General features: G+C 46.9%; 1 protein-coding gene across 2 annotated transcripts in view; it reads left to right on the top strand.

The window, feature by feature from the left end:
• Positions 1-24,110, top strand: part of TTC13 (tetratricopeptide repeat domain 13) — a 1,386,998-nt gene that overhangs the window by 793,437 nt on the left and 569,451 nt on the right. The window contains exon 18 of one of the 2 annotated variants that reach the window (XM_086927141.1): positions 4,100-4,209. In XM_086927141.1, the coding sequence (XP_086783267.1) occupies positions 4,100-4,209 (110 nt within the window). The remainder of the gene's footprint in view (positions 1-4,099; positions 4,210-24,110) is intronic. The other variant, XM_086927142.1, reaches the window with a different exon arrangement.

Raw genomic sequence — 24,110 nt, forward strand, 5'->3', positions numbered from 1 at the left:
TTCCTGAAGGTTATTCTTCCTCCTCATAGGATGTGGTAAGGATTCTCACCTTAAAAGGTTTGTTATATCACTTCCACCTCTTTTTTTGCAGATTACTTCTGCTTGAAGGATTTTTTTCTCTTTCTCTCTCACTCTTCCTTTGGAAGTTGTGGGTCTTTTCTCCTTTTCAGTCGTGGTATGCTGAATGTTTTGCTATGCATGGACCCTGTCTCCTGTAGAGACAGTCATTACTGGCCTCCATTTTTGTTGTGCTTTGTCCATTGTTTTTGGTCTTTCCATTTCATGGGGCTTGGTCTATACTCGTCTGTGTACTCCTTCTTTGAACTGATGCTTCAGTCATGTCTTGCTCTGCCTGCTTTCTCTGTCGATTGTATTTGAAATTAGTCATCAGTTGAGGTCTTCTGTGTGTTGGCCTTTATTTCAACTATACTTTTTTATGGACCCCGGTGGTGGTCTTCATTCCCTTCCTAGTAAAGGTTTTCTTGCCTGCTGTTTTCTTTTGATTTTCTGTCAACCACCTGAGGGTAGCTTTGTCAGTCAGTAGCTCTGTTTCAGGGACGAGTGCCATTATTTTCTGGGGTGTGTGGTACCCTGAACTCCCTCTCCTCTTACATGGTAACATGTTGTTGGTTTTCCAGCTTGGTTCTTATATCTATGATTTTCACTCTGTTGTTGTCTCAGCTTCGCTCTATTGCCAATGTATGTGTGTAATTATATGTATTTTTTGATGGATATAAGTGTCCCTCATTCCTACAGTGATCAGTATCCTAACCTGTTGCGGGAGACCGTGATTCATTTCCCTGTCGCAGAGGATATAGTTTTAGTGTATTACTAATATACTTGTGTGCATATGTATATATACATATATATATATATATATATATATATATATATATATATATATATATATATATATATATATATATATTCCAACACTTCAGCCCCTCCGTGCACGGGACTTGTTTCAAAGAAGAGCACTCAAAGTCACTCCAGCGTGGCTAGCCATATTTATTCACAGCTTTGCAGTATAACAAGGGTTACAAACGCGTTTCGGCGTTGCCGCCTTCGTCAGTTTAAACCATCGCATTTTTTTCAGTGATTTAAATAACATTTCATTGTGACTTCCTGTCACGTGCACTAAAAGTAAAAATAAAAAACGGCACATTTCATACAATTCTATCATTGGAAATGGTGGCCATCTTGTAGTGGTAAATAGCGCGCTGACACAAATATAAAGTGCAATTTAAATACAGTCATCAATACTTTTGAGCGCATTCACAAATCATTGCGTGATTATACTTGTCAGTTCATTGGTAATATAAATTCATATGTCAGTATAATACTGTATAACAAACTCCTGGTCGCCTATCATTTCTAAAGGCCGTTATCATGTACAGTTCTCATAATCACTCCCTTTATTAGACAGCTATCTTTACTTTCGGAGTTGGGAACTGTAATAGGTGAATCACGGATATTCAGCCTGGGAGTTTCCTTGGTTGTGAGACTCAGTGTGGCCCTTGTAATCAAGCCCTGAATGGGCTTTATTGTATTCTAGTCAATGTTTTGTCCTATCTTGGGATTTGGGAGACAGATTCTTTTTTCTCTTTTCTAAGTTGAACTCTCCCCCAAGGATTGGATAATTCATTAGATGTGGGTCCACATTTCTTCCTCATGATTCATACCTCCTGGGATCTTGGTCTGGAGTAGGATTATAAACCTGGATTCTAAAGTCCGCAATTTTCTTACCCAATCTCCACCTCGCTCGGTTCTGACCAATTGGTCTAGTATGAAGAAGGTAAGTAAGTTGCTGTTACTTTTGTGCATCTCCTCGAAATGCCGAGCCACTGGGTAGCTCTGGTCTCTCGTTGAGATGGCTCTCATATGCTTAAGAACTCTTAGTTTAGTCTGCTTGTTTGTGCTCCCTATGTATTTTCTCCCGCAGGGGCACATCAAGCAATATATAGTGTATTCCGAGTTGCAATTGAGCAATTTCGATATTTGGGTTTTATTCATTTTTCCAGGTATTTGGTATTCTTTCACCTTGTTTGAGTTTCTGCATGCCTTGCATTTCATGCAGGGATAAAAACCCACTGCTGGTGGTTCCTTCCTACTCTTACACTCATAGTGGCTGTTTACAAGATGGTCCTTAAATGAGTTTCCTTTTCTGTATGATATTAGGGGATATTCTGATAGTGTCTTCCCTATCACATTGTCTGTCTTCAAGATCTTCCAGTTTCTTTTCATAATATTGAAGACTTCTGCTGATTTCTCTGAGTATCCTGTGATCATCCCACCTTTGATTCACCTGATCTTGGTTTATCAATGAGTAGGTCATTCCTCCCCACTGCATTGCTTCTTATTTCAGCCTGATCCAGGACTCCCTTACAGTATCCCCTCTGACTAAATCTTTTCCTGGACTCTCCTCACGCTTTCTCAAACTCCTTGTCTGTCGAGCAGTTTCGCTTCATACGCAAAAACTCTCCTAGTGGGATATTGTTAATCACACTTCGCGGGTGATAACTCCCTGAATGGAGGATGGTGTTGCCCGATGTGGGCTTGCGGTATACTGCAGTTTGAATAGCATTACCCTCAACATAGACTCGAAGGTATATATATATATATTTCTATGTGTATGTATGAATTTATGCATATACAGCTATATTTTGTTAGGATGGTTTTGCAGAACTTCTTCACACAGGGCGTACTTATCTGCTTTTGTACCTACGTCTTTTTTGGTGCTCTAGTATGACCTTAACTTGGCCATTGCCTCTGCATTTCTTTTTACTTTTTTCTCTGTGTTTCTATGTTTCATAGTCCTGGAGGGTTACCTTCTCCCTAGGAGGGTTTTCTCCGACCGAGAGTGGTCTCTACCAAGCGTTGTTGTTGCTGCTCTTCTCGTAATGCCTTTGTTGCAGCATTGATTAGTTTTCTCTCTCCATCTTGGATGTGCTTTGAGATTCCCTTTTTCTCTGTGTTTCGCAGGATACAGTTGGCTCACTTTCTAAATTCCACGACACAGAGCTGGAGTTCTAACTCAGTGTTATGGGTTGTTGTCCTTAGTCCCTTAGCCTCGTCTAGTCCTAGTTTGAATACCTTTGGCAAGGTTACATAGTATTATTGTTTCTATTAAGTGTTCCCTCCAACAATTTTTAGCCCTCTTCTGTGGGTAATTGTTTCCACATGCTTTTCACTGTCTTGCAGAATTTAGCTCCCTACGGGCTTCCAACAGCCCTTCTGATGGAGCGTATCTATTTCCTCACCTATGTTTATAAGACAGCCTGGTCACTCTATCCCATTACGGACAGACTTGTCCTATTCAGGGATCTTTCATGGGATCCGTTTGCAGACCCTCCTCTGGGGATGGTATTGCTTGGTTATCTATTCTAAGGTAAGGAATCTGCTGCTAGATGTCTCTATCAGATGACTAAGTTACTTACCTTCGGTAGTGCCTTATCTGGTAGAGACAGGATCTAGCTGCAGATTCCTTACTGACTCAAACATCCTCCCCGCTCTGCAAACTGCTTCTAATTGTTTGACACAAAGATGTCTCTTTTTTGGCACACTGTTTCCATAAGCAGTTTTTATAGTTTCTCTGCGTCATTGGCGTGAGCAATAGTCGCAGAAGAAACAGACTTCAGCACTTTAGGGGAGGGCTTATAAGGACTCCTCAGTCGATGTCACATACGGTGGACGACATTGATACGTAGTCGCTCAATGCCCCCTGCCAACGTGCAAAGGTATTGCTGTAAAAAAATGCATGAATCCAGTCTGGCACCTGTGGAGAATTCTATGATAAAGAATCTGCAGCTAGATCCTGTCCCTACCAGATAAGGCGTTACCGAAGGTAAGTAACTTATTCAATTATGTTAAGTTGACATTTATAAATGAAAGCTTATGGAAAGAAATAATTTCACAAAAGACGCCTGTTTGTTTCTTGATTAAGAAGTACTTTGCAAATGATTTTAGGAGAATGTGGATAACCCCCATATATCAATAAACATCTCTTGGGGTAATCCAACATTAATTAGTGTTGTATATTTAAGACTTTAATGTTTCTCATATCATGCATTTATAATACTTCTATCTTGCATTTTGAAAGCAGTTTAACAGCAAAACAAGAGATGGGTTCACAGTGAACACAAAGGTTCCCAGCCTCAAAGACCAAGGGAAAGAATATGATGGATTCACATTTACTATAACAGGAGATAAGTATGTGGGCCTCTAAATAAACTACATATCTTTCTAAAAAGTCCTTTTTTCCCCTCAGTCATTCACTTTCAAAGAAATTCTAAACTGATCTTTCATTGATTGAGATTGCATTTGAACCTATGTTGTACTTTGAATTTACACTGACTTTTCCGTAGCAGTTTCCTCTTTCTGTTTGTATTCTTGATTAAGGATATTTTAGTTTTATAATTTCTGAAATTTTGTGTATTTTTCTTTTTGGTTTGCGTTCTCTCCACAGACTTAACTTAACTGACATCCGGCATCAAGGACACGCATTTTCACAAAAATGAAATGGTCTGCTGCCCTGCATCAGCGTGATCAGAGTCCTCTCTATTTCCCCTTTCTGCAGTGCCTATGGTCTATAAATGTAGCTAGCATTGGCATAGCCAATAGGTCTCGCTTTTGGGACCTTATAAGTATTTAGTTAAGCCACACAATATCCTTGGTGCAACAACACCAACTGTTGCATGACTAAACACTTATAAGGTCCCAAAGGCGAGACCTATTGGCTGTGTCAATGCTTTTTTGTTGTTGTTGTTTTCAGGGCAGCGAGTTTGTTCTTATTTTCTACCACCCCAGGAAACAGGACAGGTTAACTCTATATGAGGAGTGAAAGGCTGGAAGTGTCAATCATCGGGTCATCGAGCACACCATTTTAAGATCCAATCTTCAGGCTACAAAGGGTAGCCCCCTGGCTGCAGCCTAGAAAACTGCACACAATGCCCCTCAGATGTGTGCATGAGATAGGAATTCAATCACAGAGACAAAGAAGAGGCGCTTCAAACTTCAGGCCACAAAGTGCAGCCCCTGGCTTCAGCTCTAGAAAACTGTACATAAGGTATCCCTCAGATGTGTGCAGAAGATCGGAATTCAATCAATTGACAAAGATGAGGCCCTTTTTAATGAGCTCAGAAATCGGGGTCTTAAGTAAATACATAACAAAGCCAGAGCTCAGCTCTCAGGGTGGGCGGAGTCTGTGACACAGCCCCATTAACACATAGGTCTGCATCTTTAACTGTCCGCTTCCGGAAAATGCCAGCATCTTACCTCTGAAGCAGAGGCTGCCAGAGCTGTGTAAAACCCCAGTAAATACTACACCTGCACATGCTCTCAGATGCTGCAGTAACAAAACCTTGTTAAAGCCAGCTCTCTATTCTAACTGGAGGCCTAACATTCATGAGACCAGAGAACTAAAGCAACAGTCTGCCAGACCCAAAGAGGGCTTCCCACTCTTTCTTAATGTCCAGTACTGCAAATCTAGCAGTGGGCAAACTGGTGATGGAATGTATGACTGTCCCTTCACTGCCAAACAAGAATGCTGAAAAAGACGATTTGTGTCTGGCAGACATGCACATTGTGATACTAGTACATACACTGAAGGGGCGCGTGCACGTATGGATGAGACGAGCAACATAAACAAACGCAACATATGTAATGACCGGCACATTGCTGCATCATTTACTTACTTACGGGATGAGGATTGAGGGATGGGGGCGGTGCAAGAGCTTTATAATGGTGCGGCCGCAATGGCTTTGCTGACAAAGACCCCATTCACCTAACACATGCGGCATCTGCTGTGACACCCTGCATGCAGTGACATGCATGGCTTTTGTATTTTAGGCAATTTAAAGGTGGAGGCAGTGCAAGTTATAGTAATAAATCCCTGACAGAGCTACGGCACAGATCAGATGGCGGCAGCCTTCTAAATTCAGAAGCTCCACAGTGTTTTGTGCCGTGTGTAGTTGATAATTTACTCGTTTGATTACGGTATTTATCTTTTTGCTCTGGAAAGGTCCTATTGGTATATCGCTCAAGGGTTTCTGACTGCTGAATCATAGCAACTGAACGTTTAACAGGGAACTCTCCTATCCGGCCCCAAGGAACTGAAAAACTGCACACATGGTAAGTAGAGCCCTTGGTCAGCATTTACTGCACTGTGGGCGCACTTACATTGCCAAGGGAAATGTCTCCCCGAGCCTCCCAAGGGTCCCCATCTTCTCATGGTCATTCATAGAGCACAGTGGTATCGGAGAGGGGTCTGCTGTCTCAGGGGGTGATTCGTTTGGCGATTTTTGTGACGTGGAATCAGCCTGGGCGGGCTCTGAGCAGCCATAACTGGATTTGAAAACAAGCATTGGCCGCGTGGCCGTAAAAGTAAGGCTGCGCGGCCACGAAAGTCATCGCGATCGTGATCACGGTGAAAGCGAAAGTCATCGCAATGACACGCTCTGTGCTCGCAAAAATGAAAAAAAAATGCGAGTGGTGACTCTAGTTGTACGCATGCTCGCGCGCAATGGGAAAAAGTGCTGTGCACGTCGCGCGCACTTGTGTGCGTAATAGGAAGCTGGTGGCCGGCAAGGTAGCACTCTTGAAGCAGCTACTAAATGTCTAGCCAGAGCATCGAATGCGCTGGCTCAGGCGAGACCTAAAAAATCCACTCAGTAAGGCCTCTCTGTTGGACCCAGGCCTGCACATCCTTAGTGGGTTTTCTGGGCAATAGTAGGTCTGAGCTTGGTATGGTTTTAGGGCGCAACTGTCTGTTCTCAGGAGAAGGGCATTTTCAAGCACTGGCAGGGAGCCTCCACACCACTTGGAGTCAAGCTAGCCGGGCTGATGAGAGGTGTTACCTCGAAACCGGTCCGGTCCTCGGATGCTTGATTCCGTTCTGGGAAGGACATGGCTTTTGTAGTTCGGACTGGACTGTTCCCATGGGGCAACAGGGTCAGAGCTGATTTGCATATTGCCATTGTCTAACCCAGGGTGGTGTGGAGTGCAAAAAAACGATGGATTTGGGCCCAGATCTTTTGACTGGGGGAGTGTGTGACATTGATCCACATTCAGTCCATCACTTGTTGTTTTTGCAATTGCCGCCCTAAGTGCGCTGGGGATGCCCAGACGTGGGTCCCAGGCACTCCACACCACTTGGAGTCAAGCTAGCCGGGCTGATGAGAGGTGTTACCTCGAAACCGGTCCGGTCCTCGGATGCTTGATTCCGTTCTGGGAAAGACATGGCTTTTGTAGTTCGGACTGGACTGTTCCCATGGGGCAACAGGGTCAGAGCTGATTTGCATATTGCCATTGTCTAACCCAGGGTGGTGTGGAGTGCAAAAAACGATGGATTTGGGCCCAGATCTTTTGACTGGGGGAGTGTGTGACATTGATCCACATTCAGTCCATCACTTGTTGTTTTTGCAACTGGCAGGGAGCCTGGCACTTAATTTATTTACAAATTAAGCACTGGTTGTGCTCCTCCTACAAAAGCCTGGGTGTGTAGTAGTCTAAAGCATTATGCTACAGAGAAATTGGCGGCTATCTAATAAACAATGCCCAACTGGAATGTTACATTATACTAACCTGCAGCATGCACAGCCATTTGTAATAATAAGACATCCATGTTGCAATAACAATTCTCTTGTATATTGTATTGTTCAGTGCACTGATTTCAAAGTACTGAAGGATTTTCAGAGCTCTAGTAATTGCATTTCTAATGTGAACTGAAATAGACCTTGTCTATTAATGAGACATCAATGGAGCTCTCACATTGCATCAGTGGTGGCTTGTGAGCCTTAAAAGTGGTGGAATCTAAGTAATCACACACAAATTGCACAAAGCAAGAGAAGTGAGATGTAAACAAGGCAGCTTCCAGGGTGCTTCCCAGGATAATGGTGTCTTAAGAAAATACAGACAAAATGGCGCAAAGCAGTGCATTTTACAGCACAAAATTCAGAAACATTTATAAGAATGTCACCAGTTAGGAACGGGCATCCAATAAATATCGTGTCCCTTAAGAAGAGTGTTAAACTTTCACTATCCCCCCACACATATGCTCGTGAAACAGTTAATGTCTCAGCACAATATCGATAATACTGCCCAAAACAAACTTGCTTTGCAATATACTAGGCTGCCATTATTCTAAATGTTTATTTATCTTTCTTCATTCCTATGTTAACTTTCTTAGATTTTTCCATGCTGGCCAAAGTGAGTAGATTTAGAGTCATATATTATTATTGCTAATCTTGTTCATAGGGGCACCAAGGATAAATAAAAGGGATGCACATTTCATAATCTCAGATCATTAACAGTACAGCTAGACAAATACTAAAGTGTCACAGTGCTACGCCTAAGGCTACAGAGACCATACAAGTATAGACATGAGAAACGTTGCGATAAGAAATGTTATCACTTTAGTTGATGAAATGCATCTATACCAATCATAAAGTATTAACGTGTGCCCACAGACACAGAGGGAAAAATATCACTAATATTTCCCAAAACAGCATCAATTAACACTCTGCTATTAGCTGGAAATATATTTTAGACCTGGTTTGCATGTCGGTCGGTAAGCCTCTGACCGCTCATCGGAGGCTTACCGATAGAGATCCTTGGTGTGAACTCCGACCGCCGTATTTCAATGACAGCGGTCGGTGTCCAAACCAGAAGGCCAGTCGGAAACCTTACATAATCCCTAACAGTTGGAGTTTCTGCCATCGAGATTAAGATTACGTTTTCCGACAGGCTTTCCATGCCTGGCATTCCGACATGGAAAACCTGCGGGAAAGTGGCTTGGGGGGTAAGTGCCCCCTTCTTCCCCAGACCACGGTTGTGGGCCGGTGGCACACCCATGGTGCCTTCCTGTAAATCCCTGCACCATGTGGTAGGCACCTCACACAGTGCCTGCCACAGGGTGCAGGGATTTACAGAAACGTCCATTTCTCTATTAGAGCTTGTGCTGCGGCCGGTTTCCGACCACCGCCAAGCTCCCATAGAGAAATGGGAGTTTGCAATCGCACCACGTGTGGTCGCACCATTATTGTGGTTTTGGGACCGCCGACCAGAGGTCGCTCGGTTCCGCAACCGCGGACATGTTGGTCAAAGGCAACTCCCACCGACATCATAATGCGGCCCTTTGTTCCCAAACTTCAAGTGGACAGTTTTCGAAAACAGACACTGTTGCCATCAAATACTAGCATTTTATTTTAGTGAAATGCTCTGTTCCTGTGAACCCTAGGCTATCAGGACTGGACACAAAGATGGCTGCAGGATGTCCAGTGCAATTAGCAATAAGCTGAGGGGTGAAATGCTTAAAATAATCTTAGCCACTGACAATTGCTTGGGCCGCATTTCAGTCCATCTTTTCCCCCCACCGTGTCACTTTAGACAAAGGACCGTCTTACGCAAATCGGCAATGACCCTGCTTCTTATGGGAACAAGATGACAAGGACAGCCACCCATTTGCTGGGAGGCAGGAGGTGTTTTTAAGATAGGGTCCTTAATGCGAAATATGAAGATCATATACCACAAATGTGGTGCATTGTGCTTAGATGGAACACAATCATGTCTTTGATGCCAGAATAGTTACCATTAAACCTGAAGAAGCCAATATGTTTTGGAATTTAGTCACCTGGGGGAGCAAATCAGGTGCATGCCCACCTGCAAACCATATATCTGATAGAGACTACTAGCCACAGATTCCTTCACGTAGAATTATCCCCAGGCAAGAGACTGGATCCGGAAACTTTTTTGCGACAGCATCCCTGCGCGCCGGGGGCGGGGTGACATCACGAGACTCCGCCCAGGCGTCCTGCGGCAACGTGACATCAGTGAGGTCACATAAGACCCACCTCGGCACACCTACGTCAGTTTGTTCCTTTTCCGCATGCAACTCGGATCCGGTCCTTGCTGTGGGCCTGTTTCGGGCCCTTTAATCTCCATTTCTTTTGGTGGAACAGTGTGCAAATGCCTTCGGGCTTCAAAACTTGTACATTTTGTGGGCCGATTATGTCGGCGACGGACCCGCACCTCATTTGTATGTGGTGTTTGGGGAAGGACCACGGCACCACTTACTGTGAGGCCTGTTAGCAGTTGAAGCTGAAATTGCAGCGGGAGCGCCGCATGAAACTTCTTTCGGCGCGTCATTCCAGGTCTTCGTCCTCTCCTCGGTCTGCTTCGGCGGACGGTTTCAAGTACGGCCGTGGTCGTCTTCCTCGCCCTTCTCCGATGTCACATGAGCGTAGCTCCCCCGGTAGGTAAGTGTCGCAGATTGTCCCCGGGGGCTGGTATCCGGCCTGTCGGGGGCATGGACTCTCCGGGGGTGTTGTGGCCCCGCGTGTTGTCCTATCCACCGTTTCCCGGTGTTGGGGGCATCGCGAGTCCAAATGGAGACATACGCGGCGGCTTTGCAGGCCTCGCTGGTGTCTCCTCCCCCTCCTTCCCTCCTGGGGCGTCAGCGGATCCCTCGCCTTGCGCAGGGCCCTCCGCGGCGCCGGCAGTGGCTCCGACCCTGGCGCCGACTGGTTTGGATCCAGGCTTGGAGGATGTGGTGCTTTTGGGGTGCAGCTCCTCTGGGGCACCTCCTCCAGGCCACGGCGTCTCTGCCTCACCGCAAACTCCTGCGGGAGTCCCTGTGGTGTAGCGGGAGGTTGCTGGGGCTCGGGTCGCATCCCGAGCCCCTCTCGGTCTTTAGACAAGATGGTCCTGTCTAAGGCCGTGGTGACGCGGCTACAGCGCCGATGGCAGCTGGACCGTGCGGAGCCACAGGGGTCGGTGGATCCTCCTCGTCCCGCTCTGGGTCGAGGCCGGGTGAGGCCCCTCATCCCTCACCGGGCCCCTCTCGTCCCTCCCCACAGGCGGCTGCCTCGACGGAGCGCGAGTCGGAGGTTGGATCTTCCCTGGCACCGCCACGTGGGTTGCTGAGTGATCTCCGCCTCATTCTGGGCCACAGCTGGCAGAGAGCTTCGTGTCACTCCCCAGGCCCGTCTCGTTCCCCCGCACAGGTGGCTGCCTCGGTGGGGGTCGGGTCGGCTCGGCGTCGTTCCGGCGCCACCCTGGGGCCGGACCGACTCCAGCTCCACTCCGGTCTCCGGTGCGGGTTGACTTGGAGGACCCTTGTCCAGCGACGCCACATGATGCCGACAACCTGCCTCAGGCAGCGGACTCTACAGCTCCGTGCAGGGGTCGTACCGCGGATTCGTCTTTGGACGCTCCCTCTTCTCCGGAGGCAGGCTGGATATTGGTGTCGCCCTCCCCAGAGACTGGTCGCCGTGTGGTGTCTTTTTCACTGGCGTCGAATGGCAGCTCCCCGCCCTTCCTGAGGCAGAGGTGTTCGTCGGAAGAGCGGCAGGTCCCTCATTCTTCCGCTCCTTCTGACTTCCAGGTCTGGCCCTTGCCCATCTTGCTTGGCCTCGGTGACGGCCGCCTTAGTTTGCAGCCATCACCCACGGAGGAGCTGCTTTCTCCACCTCGGGCCCTACGGAGGCGGGTGCGGCCTTCGCTCACACGGTGTCCTGCCTATGGGTGACCCGGTGGTTCATTTTCCGGCGGCCCATCTATTGGAGTTCCTCCACCAGGGCTCTGGTGGGAGGGAAATCTTGCTTCCCTTTGAAGGTTCTCTCCTTTCTTCCTTGATGGGGGGCTTGGAGTCGTCCTGCCTCAGGGGACCCGGTGCCTCCGCATCTTCTAAACCGGCACCTCCCGGCGCCGCGTGACCCGGCGTGCCTTTCCCTTTGTGTAGGTAGCTTCCTACTTGAGGTTGTGTGCGAGGCCACTTATAGTGGTGTGCCTGGGCATCTCCTCCTCTCCCTGCTCCTGCCCTGAGGTCTGGGATAATCATATGTTTTCCCTTGCCAGACACCGCCTACTCTGCCTTCCTGGGGCCTCGGGCTGTTCTTCTTGCTTCTGCCGTCTTCTGCCTGCCAGCACTATTCGGGCTGGCGGGTTGTTCCCCACCTGGAGTGGGTTTGCCTTCTTTACCCTCGCTCCCTTTTGTCTTCTAGGCTTCTTCTTCTTCTTCCTCCCTTCCTGTCTTGACATTGAGTGGAAACTGTGTTGCCTTGTGGGGCGGTAGGGTGCTTCGGCCTCTCCGACCTTGCCCTTGGTTCCTCTTCAGCCTTTTTCTCCCTCCTACATCCCTTTGGGGTCGGTGGGGGCCTGTTTGGGGGGGTTCCCCTTGCCTGGCAGGGACGAGGTTCTGCCTGGTCCACAGATTCGGTTCCCTTGGGACCCTCTGTTCTGTATTGGCTGGTGGGGTCCTTTCGCAGACTCTCCTTCCCAGGGGGTATTGCTAGGGTATCTATTCTACGTGAAGGAATCTGCTGCTAGTAGTCTCTATCAGATGTACGAGTTACTTACCTTCGGTAACGATGTATCTGGTAGAAACGATTCTAGCCGCAGATTCCTTCATGGCCCGCCCTTTCCCCCCTATTCTGCGAGGACCCTAAGTTTGGTCTTCAGTACTCGCCTCCTGGTGGGAGGCTGTATTTCCTGTGAGTGCCCTCTTGTTCTTGGCGGGTGGCTCCATCTGGGGGCGGTTCCTTCCTCCCTTGGTTCTTTGGAGGATGGGGTCCCGGTGTTTCAGTGCCCTGCTGCTCTGGCTACTGCAGGTCTGGGGGGACTGCTTTCTATTCCTGTCATCCCTCGTCTCCCTTCCTTCCATTGCTGCCCTCTGCTTAAGGGTCATCTGGCCATGTCTTGCCTTGTCCCTTGTGGTTGGTTGCCCTTATGTTGGAGTGGCTTGGAGGTTGTTGTCTCTGTCTGTGTTGGGACTGGTCCCCTTCCTTGCTTGGTAGGTTACTACGTGTACCATGACTTTTACACATGTTCCTTGCCTCTGGAAACAAGGGTGGGAGGCTGTCTATGTGCTGGCAGGGTGGCTGTGCAGGGCTCTACTTGTTTTTTCTTTTCTTCCTGCCTTGGTTTCGGAGGTGTCAACACTATTCTGTGTGGTGTTGTTAGTCACCTTTTCTTTACTATTTTTCTGCTCTTCGCACACTGTTCCCGTGCTTCCACAGTTTTTTATCTGGTGTTTCCGCGTTGTGGTGCGAAAAAGTTCTCTGAAGAAAACTGACGTAGGCGAGCCGGGGCAGGTCTTATGTGACCTCGCTGACTTCCCGTGCACGGGCGACGCCTGGGCGGAGTCGTGTGATGTCACTCCGCCGCCGGCGCGCAGGGATGCTGTGGCAAAAAAGTTTCCGGATCCAGTCTCACGCCTGGGGATAATTCTACGTGAAGGAATCTGCGGCTAGAATTGTCTCTAACGGATACATCGTTACCAAAGGTAAGTAACTAGTACCACAGGTCAGGCATGGCATGGCCACTTTAGAAAGCTCTACTCAACCTCCGAGGCTACCCCGTTTGTGGATTTAGATGATTTAAATGGGTCTCTTGTAGACGAAGAGTGCTTTGACCTAGCGGAGGTAGAGGCTGCAATAAGTAAAATAGTGCCCTCTAAAGCAGCAGGACCAGATGGTATGTAAGGCGAGCTCTTCCTCGCCGACCCTTCTAATTGGGCATGTTACATTCTACTCCTAGTAAAGGCTATAGCCAGTGGAGCCCTGGTCCCTGGGACTTGGAGGGGCGCCGAGGTAGTCCCTATCTATAACAAGCATTTGCAATGCAATAGGTCTCGCATTTATGCGAGTTTGAGCTATTGACACTGCAAATAACAATGTCTTTTATTTTTGTTTTTGTTTTAAAAACATAAATAAAAGGTATTGTCATTTACAATGCCTCTAGCTTAAACTCGGGTAACTGCGAGACCTATTGCATTGCAAATGCTTGTTAGATGTATGTGCAGTTGATTCAATTCAACAGTAGCAAATCGGTCACTTCCACAATGCAGTAACTTGTTCACTGAAAGTCCGTTTCCCGAATCAACGTGTCACTTGACAAGGTCATTCCATAACCTTTGCTTCAAACCCTGTGTCTCTGCAACTAACCCTTTCAAGTGTACCAGTGATAAGGTAGGTTGCTGTGTAGAAAATAATTTTCAGTCGCCTGCCTCTTTCAGTGCTGGTAACACATCTATCCCACTCTTTAAAGGTTCGACAGGTACATTTTTTTTTTTGCTCCCAGCATACTGTCTTCTTGGGGGACTGAGGGAGGGGGGTGTAATGCATAGCAGCCCAAATCCCCCAACCTCACACTCCACTAAAACCTATTTTGTCCGTTTCGGGCCAAGAAGAGTATATATACTTCAAAGGCGACTGTCTATTAAATGTAATTAACCTCCAGTAAGTGAAATTACTGAGGTGCCTTATGGCAACGCAAACATTGATTGTCAGTAGAGCTGTTTGTAACGCAAACAAGCATTTGCAATGCAATAGGTCTCGCATTAATTACGTTTGAGCTATTGGCATTGCTTAATATTGCAACACCAATTGCAACAAAAGTCTATAAATTTTAGGCCCAAAAAATGTGCATTTATTTTTGTAGCAATGGTGGCATGCTGCGCTTTAGATGAATATATTTAAAAGTAAAAGCGCGCCATACTGCGATTGCTACAATAGTTAGTTGTGGATGCGTTAACAATTGATGTGTGCACTGATGGCTGATGGTGTGTGTCCCTGTAGAAATTGTGCACTGCCGGCTGTTGGTGTGGGTGTGTGTCTGGTGGAAGCGTGCACTGACGGCTGGTGGAGTGTGTATGCCTGGTGAAAGCGTGCACTGACAGCTGGTGGTGTGTGTGTGTGTGCCTGGTGAAAGCATGCACTGACGGCTGGTGGTGTGTGTGTGCCTGGTGAAAGTGTGCACTGACGGCTGGTGGTGTGTGTGTGCCTGGTGAAAGCGTGCACTGACAGCTGGTGGTGTGTGTGTGTGTGTGCCTGGTGAAAGCATGCACTGACGGCTTGTGGTGTGTGTGTTCCTGGTGAAAGTGTGCACTGATGTCTAGTGGTGTGTGCCTGGTGGTAGCGTGCACTGACGGCTGGTGGTGTTTGTGCCCGGTGAAAGCGTGCACTGACGGCTGGTGGTGTTTGTGCCCGGTGAAAGCGTGCACTGACGGCTGGTGGTGTTTGTGCCCGGTGAAAGCGTGCACTGACGGCTGGTGGTGTCTGTGCCTGGTGAAAGTGTGCACTGACTGTGTGGTTGTGTGTCGTATGTGTGTGTGTGTGTTTGTATGTGTGTGTGTTTGTATGTGTGTGTGTGTTTGTATGTGTGTGTGTGTTTGTATGTGTGTGTGTGGTTGTATGTATGGTTGTATGTGTGTGGTTGTATGTGTGTGTGTGTGTGGTTGGGTGTGTGGTTATGTGTTTGGTTATGTGTTTGGTTGTGTGTGTGTGGTGTGTGTGGTGGTTGTATGTGTGTGTGGTTGTATGTGTGTGTGGTTGTGTGGTTGTGTGTGTGTGTGTGTGTGGTTGTGTGTGTGGCAAAGTACAAAGGCTTCAGAAAAACTGCGTGGACACGTGCCAGCTGGGTTTTAGGGCTCATTAATGTCGTCCCTTCAGGGACCCATATGTCACTCCCCATTAGGGGTCGGGAAATGCAAATGTCCAGATGACTTTTTTATCTGCATCCACTGCAATCTCCTAACTCCATGAGGCAGTAATAACAGAGTAATGGGCAATGTGCAGATCAAGTAAAAAAAAAAAAACAAGAAAGGATTCACTATTTCGCTATTTACTCACTGGAGTATTTTTTTTTTATCGAAGTAGCAATCTGGATTTGCTGTTGTAGGCTCATAAATTATAAGTACAGTTTTAGAAAGTATCAAACAGGTAGAATTAAGCAACAAAACGTAATAAACAAATGCCATCTTCCTATTTGTCTTAATAGCCCCTACCATGGAGCTACTTACTGTTCATATCCCATTTAGATACACAAACATATTTAATGTTTGTCAATACCACAATACGAATATTTTTCGGTCCCATGCTTTATTGTTATTGAGTAGTGGAAGCGGGGTGTACTATTATCCTAGTTTGTAAGCAGTGTGTTCCGTAAATCTGTAATACAGACCTACAGAGAGCAAGACCTTAGAAACGAGCTGGGATACGATTTACTGAATGGGGAAGCTAAACTATTTCAAGGTTGCCTCGAGCACTCACAGACAACACGATTAAGGCGGAATCGTGCAAATATTTAGAGTGCACTACAGCACTGCGTCCTCTGTGGCAAGCAGAACCATACCAATCACCACAAATGGGGTTACATTTATCAATCGCAAAAGTGTCACTTTATAAGGAAAAGTCTCCCGTAAAAAGAGTGCTAATTAGTTGTTATGCAAAGACAAATATACGACCACGTTAAAGACAATAGGTTTCTCTAATACCACGATGGGCAACCTATTTGTCATATTATTAAGCAAAATAAAATAAATGTCATTTGAGTCAGAAATTAGGGCAGCGAGCATTTTAAACAAGTATAAGACTTGCAGAAGAGTAGGTGGATGATGTGAGGATAGTAGGGCTGGGGTGTTTGTTCTGGGACTGGCTTGGTGGTGGTTTGAAGTTTGCAATTTGTGGGTATTATGTGGGGCTCCGATGGCATCAGGACTGCAGGGGGGATCTGTGTGGGGAGGTGCGCATCCTGGGGTTGGGGTTTGCAGGACGGGAGTTGTGGTGCTTACTGCAGGCTTGGCACAGGGTTTAGCATACTAAAGGATCAGTCTGGGCATGGTGAGGTTGATTACAGCATCATATACAAATTACGATTAGTCCGGTGTAGATCTTTCTTTAATGAAGTTAGGCACAACTAGTAGGATTAAACCTCAACAGGAGAACTAGCAGGAAAGATAATTCATTTTGGTGTAGATGAGTTAGCAAACAGCATGTATTAAAAGTGCAGACACTTTACCTGTAGTGCAAAGTGTGTGCAGCGAAGACACGGAGGCCCACAGAGTAATGTTCTCATGGTACAGACTGTAGACAGATGCACACTTCTCTCAACTTACTTCTCAGTAGGAGAGATTTCCTCAGTGTCACGCATTTTTAAGATTTGGTTGCAGATGCAGAGCTGGCTTCGTTATCGAACTTGAAGGACTGGGGAGGGCAGCGAGGAGGTGAGAGCTCCCGAGGACAGGGATGCCGGAACGGCTGGATTTGGCTCAGCAGTCAGTCCCATGAGACCACGGGCTGAGTCAGAGCATACCTCAGGCCTGGCCAGGCTCGCCCCATAGTCTGCGTGCTTCATGGTCAAAGCTTGAGCAGGCTGAATCCTCCTGGTTTTCAAGACCGCAGTGGGGTTTATTCATCGCGGGGTGGAGGGGGCGGGGGACTGGGGGCAACGGTTCCGATCGTTGCTGAACCTTTCGCCTTTACCATAGTTTCTTGCGTCGCAGGAATGTGGTCATTGCGAAAACAAGCGTTTTTGGGGAGACGGCGCGTTCTTGGAATCTCCTTATCAGCATGTTTAATTAGCGGCAAATGGCAGAGCGTAAAGTTACGTTCTTAAACAGGCAAGGTCTTGTGCATGTTACTCCGCAGCTGCTCAATGCGTTAAGAGGAGATTACTTTCGAAAGGGAGGAAATAAAGGAATAGGGAGAGAGAACTAAGTTGACAATGTGCCTTTAGTATACCACGGTCCTGCAAGGAAATGGGGGACGAAGGAAAACACCTTGACTCAAGAGTGCATCCGTTTTACCGCATCGTAAACGGAGCACTGGGGAAGTGAATATTTAAATACCCAGTCATTACAGCGCGCACGCACTGGCCGCGTCATGAAGTCGCTAGATGCTGCCTGGTGATTAATGAGACAAAACCTTCAGTAAACAAGACGTGCGCAAAAACGAAACCGGCGATGCGGTGAGTGGGGTTTGGGGGGGGGCATCTCTGTATGTGCGCGTGTGTGGTGGTGGGGTGGGCGTCTCTGTATGTGCGCATGCGCGTGTGTGTGTGGGCGGGGGGGCGGGGGGATTGTCTGTGTGTGTGCGCTCGTGGGCGGGGGCGCCGGGCCGGCGGGGCAGGTGGGGGTGGGGAGGTGTGGTGTGTGTGTATGTATGTATGTGTGCACTCGTGTGTGTGTCTCTGTGTGTGTGCGTGATCCATGGTGACCGAAGAGCCTGCCGGAATCGGAGCGTGTGACCTGATCCGATTCCGGCAGGCTGCGTGCGTGCGCGTGCCAGTCTGTTGTCCCAAACCTCGTTAGTCCTTGAAAGCCAGAATGATTACAATAGGACTCCACTGCGACAATCGCTTTCGCGATTGCGTCGCAGTGCGAGCCCTAACAATGCAATAGGTCTCGCATTTATGCGAGTTTGAGCTATTGACACTGCAAATAACAATGTCTTTTATTTTTGTTTTTGTTTTAAAAACATAAATAAAAGGTATTGTCATTTACAATGCCTCTAGCTTAAACTCGGGTAACTGCGAGACCTATTGCATTGCAAATGCTTGTTAGATGTATGTGCAGTTGATTCAATTCAACAGTAGCAAATCGGTCACTTCCACAATGCAGTAACTTGTTCACTGAAAGTCCGTTTCCAGAATCAACGTGTCACTTGACAAGGTCATTCCATAACCTTTGCTTCAAACCCTGTGTCTCTGCAACTAACCCTTTCAAGTGTACCAGTGATAAGGTAGGTTGCTGTGTAGAAAATAATTTTCAGTCGCCTGCCTCTTTCAGTGCTGGTAACACATCTATCCCACTCTTTAAAGGTTCGACAGGTACATTTTTTTTTGTTGCTCCCAGCATACTGTCTTCTTGGGGGACTGAGGGAGGGGGGTGTAATGCATAGCAGCCCAAATCCCCCAACCTCACACTCCACTAAAACCTATTTTGTCCGTTTCGGGCCAAGAAGAGTATATATACTTCAAAGGCGACTGTCTATTAAATGTAATTAACCTCCAGTAAGTGAAATTACTGAGGTGCCTTATGGCAACGCAAACATTGATTGTCAGTAGAGCTGTTTGTAACGCAAACAAGCATTTGCAATGCAATAGGTCTCGCATTAATTACGTTTGAGCTATTGGCATTGCTTAATATTGCAACACCAATTGCAACAAAAGTCTATAAATTTTAGGCCCAAAAAATGTGCATTTATTTTTGTAGCAATGGTGGCATGCTGCGCTTTAGATGAATATATTTAAAAGTAAAAGCGCGCCATACTGCGATTGCTACAATAGTTAGTTGTGGATGCGTTAACAATTGATGTGTGCACTGATGGCTGATGGTGTGTGTCCCTGTAGAAATTGTGCACTGCCGGCTGGTGGTGTGGGTGTGTGTCTGGTGGAAGCGTGCACTGACGGCTGGTGGAGTGTGTATGCCTGGTGAAAGCGTGCACTGACAGCTGGTGGTGTGTGTGTGTGTGTGTGTGCCTGGTGAAAGCATGCACTGACGGCTGGTGGTGTGTGTGTGCCTGGTGAAAGTGTGCACTGACGGCTGGTGGTGTGTGTGTGCCTGGTGAAAGTGTGCACTGACGGCTGGTGGTGTGTGTGTGTGTGTGCCTGGTGAAAGCGTGCACTGACAGCTGGTGGTGTGTGTGTGCCTGGTGAAAGCATGCACTGACGGCTTGTGGTGTGTGTGTTCCTGGTGAAAGTGTGCACTGATGTCTAGTGGTGTGTGCCTGGTGGTAGCGTGCACTGACGGCTGGTGGTGTTTGTGCCCGGTGAAAGCGTGCACTGACGGCTGGTGGTGTTTGTGCCCGGTGAAAGCGTGCACTGACGGCTGATGGTGTTTGTGCCCGGTGAAAGCGTGCACTGACGGCTGGTGGTGTCTGTGCCTGGTGAAAGTGTGCACGGACTGTGTGGTTGTGTGTCGTATGTGTGTGTGTGTGTGTGTGTTTGTATGTGTGTGTGTTTGTATGTGTGTGTGTGTTTGTATGTGTGTGTGTGTTTGTATGTGTGTGTGTGGTTGTATGTATGGTTGTATGTGTGTGGTTGTATGTGTGTGTGTGTGTGGTTGGGTGTGTGGTTATGTGTTTGGTTGTGTGTGTGTGGTGTGTGTGGTGGTTGTATGTGTGTGTGGTTGTATGTGTGTGTGGTTGTGTGGTTGTGTGTGTGTGTGTGTGTGGTTGTGTGTGTGGCAAAGTACAAAGGCTTCAGAAAAACTGCGTGGACACGTGCCAGCTGGGTTTTAGGGCTCATTAATGTCGTCCCTTCAGGGACCCATATGTCACTCCCCATTAGGGGTCGGGAAATGCAAATGTCCAGATGACTTTTTTATCTGCATCCACTGCAATCTCCTAACTCCATGAGGCAGTAATAACAGAGTAATGGGCAATGTGCAGATCAAGTAAAAAAAAAAAAACAAGAAAGGATTCACTATTTCGCTATTTACTCACTGGAGTATTTTTTTTTTATCGAAGTAGCAATCTGGATTTGCTGTTGTAGGCTCATAAATTATAAGTACAGTTTTAGAAAGTATCAAACAGGTAGAATTAAGCAACAAAACGTAATAAACAAATGCCATCTTCCTATTTGTCTTAATAGCCCCTACCATGGAGCTACTTACTGTTCATATCCCATTTAGATACACAAACATATTTAATGTTTGTCAATACCACAATACGAATATTTTTCGGTCCCATGCTTTATTGTTATTGAGTAGTGGAAGCGGGGTGTACTATTATCCTAGTTTGTAAGCAGTGTGTTCCGTAAATCTGTAATACAGACCTACAGAGAGCAAGACCTTAGAAACGAGCTGGGATACGATTTACTGAATGGGGAAGCTAAACTATTTCAAGGTTGCCTCGAGCACTCACAGACAACACGATTAAGGCGGAATCGTGCAAATATTTAGAGTGCACTACAGCACTGCGTCCTCTGTGGCAAGCAGAACCATACCAATCACCACAAATGGGGTTACATTTATCAATCGCAAAAGTGTCACTTTATAAGGAAAAGTCTCCCGTAAAAAGAGTGCTAATTAGTTGTTATGCAAAGACAAATATACGACCACGTTAAAGACAATAGGTTTCTCTAATACCACGATGGGCAACCTATTTGTCATATTATTAAGCAAAATAAAATAAATGTCATTTGAGTCAGAAATTAGGGCAGCGAGCATTTTAAACAAGTATAAGACTTGCAGAAGAGTAGGTGGATGATGTGAGGATAGTAGGGCTGGGGTGTTTGTTCTGGGACTGGCTTGGTGGTGGTTTGAAGTTTGCAATTTGTGGGTATTATGTGGGGCTCCGATGGCATCAGGACTGCAGGGGGGATCTGTGTGGGGAGGTGCGCATCCTGGGGTTGGGGTTTGCAGGACGGGAGTTGTGGTGCTTACTGCAGGCTTGGCACAGGGTTTAGCATACTAAAGGATCAGTCTGGGCATGGTGAGGTTGATTACAGCATCATATACAAATTACGATTAGTCCGGTGTAGATCTTTCTTTAATGAAGTTAGGCACAACTAGTAGGATTAAACCTCAACAGGAGAACTAGCAGGAAAGATAATTCATTTTGGTGTAGATGAGTTAGCAAACAGCATGTATTAAAAGTGCAGACACTTTACCTGTAGTGCAAAGTGTGTGCAGCGAAGACACGGAGGCCCACAGAGTAATGTTCTCATGGTACAGACTGTAGACAGATGCACACTTCTCTCAACTTACTTCTCAGTAGGAGAGATTTCCTCAGTGTCACGCATTTTTAAGATTTGGTTGCAGATGCAGAGCTGGCTTCGTTATCGAACTTGAAGGACTGGGGAGGGCAGCGAGGAGGTGAGAGCTCCCGAGGACAGGGATGCCGGAACGGCTGGATTTGGCTCAGCAGTCAGTCCCATGAGACCACGGGCTGAGTCAGAGCATACCTCAGGCCTGGCCAGGCTCGCCCCATAGTCTGCGTGCTTCATGGTCAAAGCTTGAGCAGGCTGAATCCTCCTGGTTTTCAAGACCGCAGTGGGGTTTATTCATCGCGGGGTGGAGGGGGCGGGGGACTGGGGGCAACGGTTCCGATCGTTGCTGAACCTTTCGCCTTTACCATAGTTTCTTGCGTCGCAGGAATGTGGTCATTGCGAAAACAAGCGTTTTTGGGGAGACGGCGCGTTCTTGGAATCTCCTTATCAGCATGTTTAATTAGCGGCAAATGGCAGAGCGTAAAGTTACGTTCTTAAACAGGCAAGGTCTTGTGCATGTTACTCCGCAGCTGCTCAATGCGTTAAGAGGAGATTACTTTCGAAAGGGAGGAAATAAAGGAATAGGGAGAGAGAACTAAGTTGACAATGTGCCTTTAGTATACCACGGTCCTGCAAGGAAATGAGGGACGAAGGAAAACACCTTGACTCAAGAGTGCATCCGTTTTACCGCATCGTAAACGGAGCACTGGGGAAGTGAATATTTAAATACCCAGTCATTACAGCGCGCACGCACTGGCCGCGTCATGAAGTCGCTAGATGCTGCCTGGTGATTAATGAGACAAAACCTTCAGTAAACAAGACGTGCGCAAAAACGAAACCGGCGATGCGGTGAGTGGGGTTTGGGGGGGGGCATCTCTGTATGTGCGCGTGTGTGGTGGTGGGGTGGGCGTCTCTGTATGTGCGCATGCGCGTGTGTGTGTGGGCGGGGGGGGCGGGGGGATTGTCTGTGTGTGTGCGCTCGTGGGCGGGGGCGCCGGGCCGGCGGGGCAGGTGGGGGTGGGGAGGTGTGGTGTGTGTGTATGTATGTATGTGTGCACTCGTGTGTGTGTCTCTGTGTGTGTGCGTGATCCATGGTGACCGAAGAGCCTGCCGGAATCGGAGCGTGTGACCTGATCCGATTCCGGCAGGCTGCGTGCGTGCGCGTGCCAGTCTGTTGTCCCAAACCTCGTTAGTCCTTGAAAGCCAGAATGATTACAATAGGACTCCACTGCGACAATCGCTTTCGCGATTGCGTCGCAGTGCGAGCCCTAAAAAAGCACAGAAGCAGCTTCATTGGTAGGAAATGTGTTCGAATATTTAAACTTTAAACCACATTATGTCCTAAAAGAAATTGCATGCAATTAGAAATTTTAAAATGTACATGTTGATAGCATTGTGAGGGAAGGCTAAGTTCCACCAACTTTTTAACTGTGAACCTAGTTGAGGACTCAAACGTGCTTAATTGATTAATACCATGTTTACCAAATGCACTTTTTAAGTGAAATAGCCTAGAAGTGCTGATAAAGAGTGTTCCTACTCCTCTCTAGTCCTTTTGCCAAGGGCCCACGTTATGAACTTTTCTCTGCTACGTGTAGAAATATATTTGTTTTATATTGTGTTTAGTAGCATTATTTTAGCGATTTCAAAGTGTTCTAAACAACAAGTGTTACAAATGCTCAGCTCATTGATGGTAAATCTGTTGACCTTGGAAAGATAAAGCGTGAAGTGGCCCTGCCGGGATTGAAATTAGTCAAGGGCAGATTTACACGTCAGCAGCACACTTTTAGCTTTGTGAGCATAATCGCTGGCTCTCTTAAATTCCTGGCTCTAAAGAGCATACATTTGCACTGTTGCCACATCTCGGGTTTATGCATGGATTACACAAGAGAGATACATAATGCTGTGAAGTTGTCTTTATATTGTTGTGATATGTGCTTGCTATAAAAAGTAAAGTAACCATCACAACAGCTTGCCGTGCCAGATCTATTGGCTTCGTCAATGCTTGCTTTGGAATGTCTGTTGCGTGAGGGGTGTCCCCTTTCAGTTAATTCAGAGTGCTAGAACTCTGGGCAGATATAGTCATCAGCGAAGTGGGAGTCTTATCACGTTATCTTCGTTACGACCCATTATATTATTTTTTAAATTTCGTTTTTTTCTTTATACGCTTGTAAGTAAGCCCTGCCACTTTCTTTAGTAGTTATTGATGAGCAGCTATGTTTGTTGCAGGTAATGGTGGGGAGTCATTGGAAGAGTCCCATCGACAGGTGATTAAATTGCGACAATTGTTAGGATGAGCTTATTTTCATCGATTGTGCTCCATAAATGACTTGAGCTCTAGGATTGACATTCAAGATGAGGGACTATTGGGGTGCCTTATTTCATTTTGTGAACTTTTGGCAGTTTGTGGGTCCTGCTGTGATGCAGAGAGAGTAAATTATTTTTAAGGTTGATGCGGTGCAGCTATACTCCTTGCTTTTGCTTTTATTAGAGCATCCCTGTCTTTCACTTTGTCAGAAAGCAAAAGAGCTTGGGTGTGCCTACACAAAGGGCTCTCGTACTTGCCCTTGCAAAGGTAACTGGATAGTTAGCTCTGCAGCAGCTGTATTCTTAACCATTACGAGTGA

Source organism: Lissotriton vulgaris, chromosome 6, assembly GCF_964263255.1.
Source record: "Lissotriton vulgaris chromosome 6, aLisVul1.2, whole genome shotgun sequence".
NCBI lineage: Eukaryota > Metazoa > Chordata > Amphibia > Caudata > Salamandridae > Lissotriton > Lissotriton vulgaris.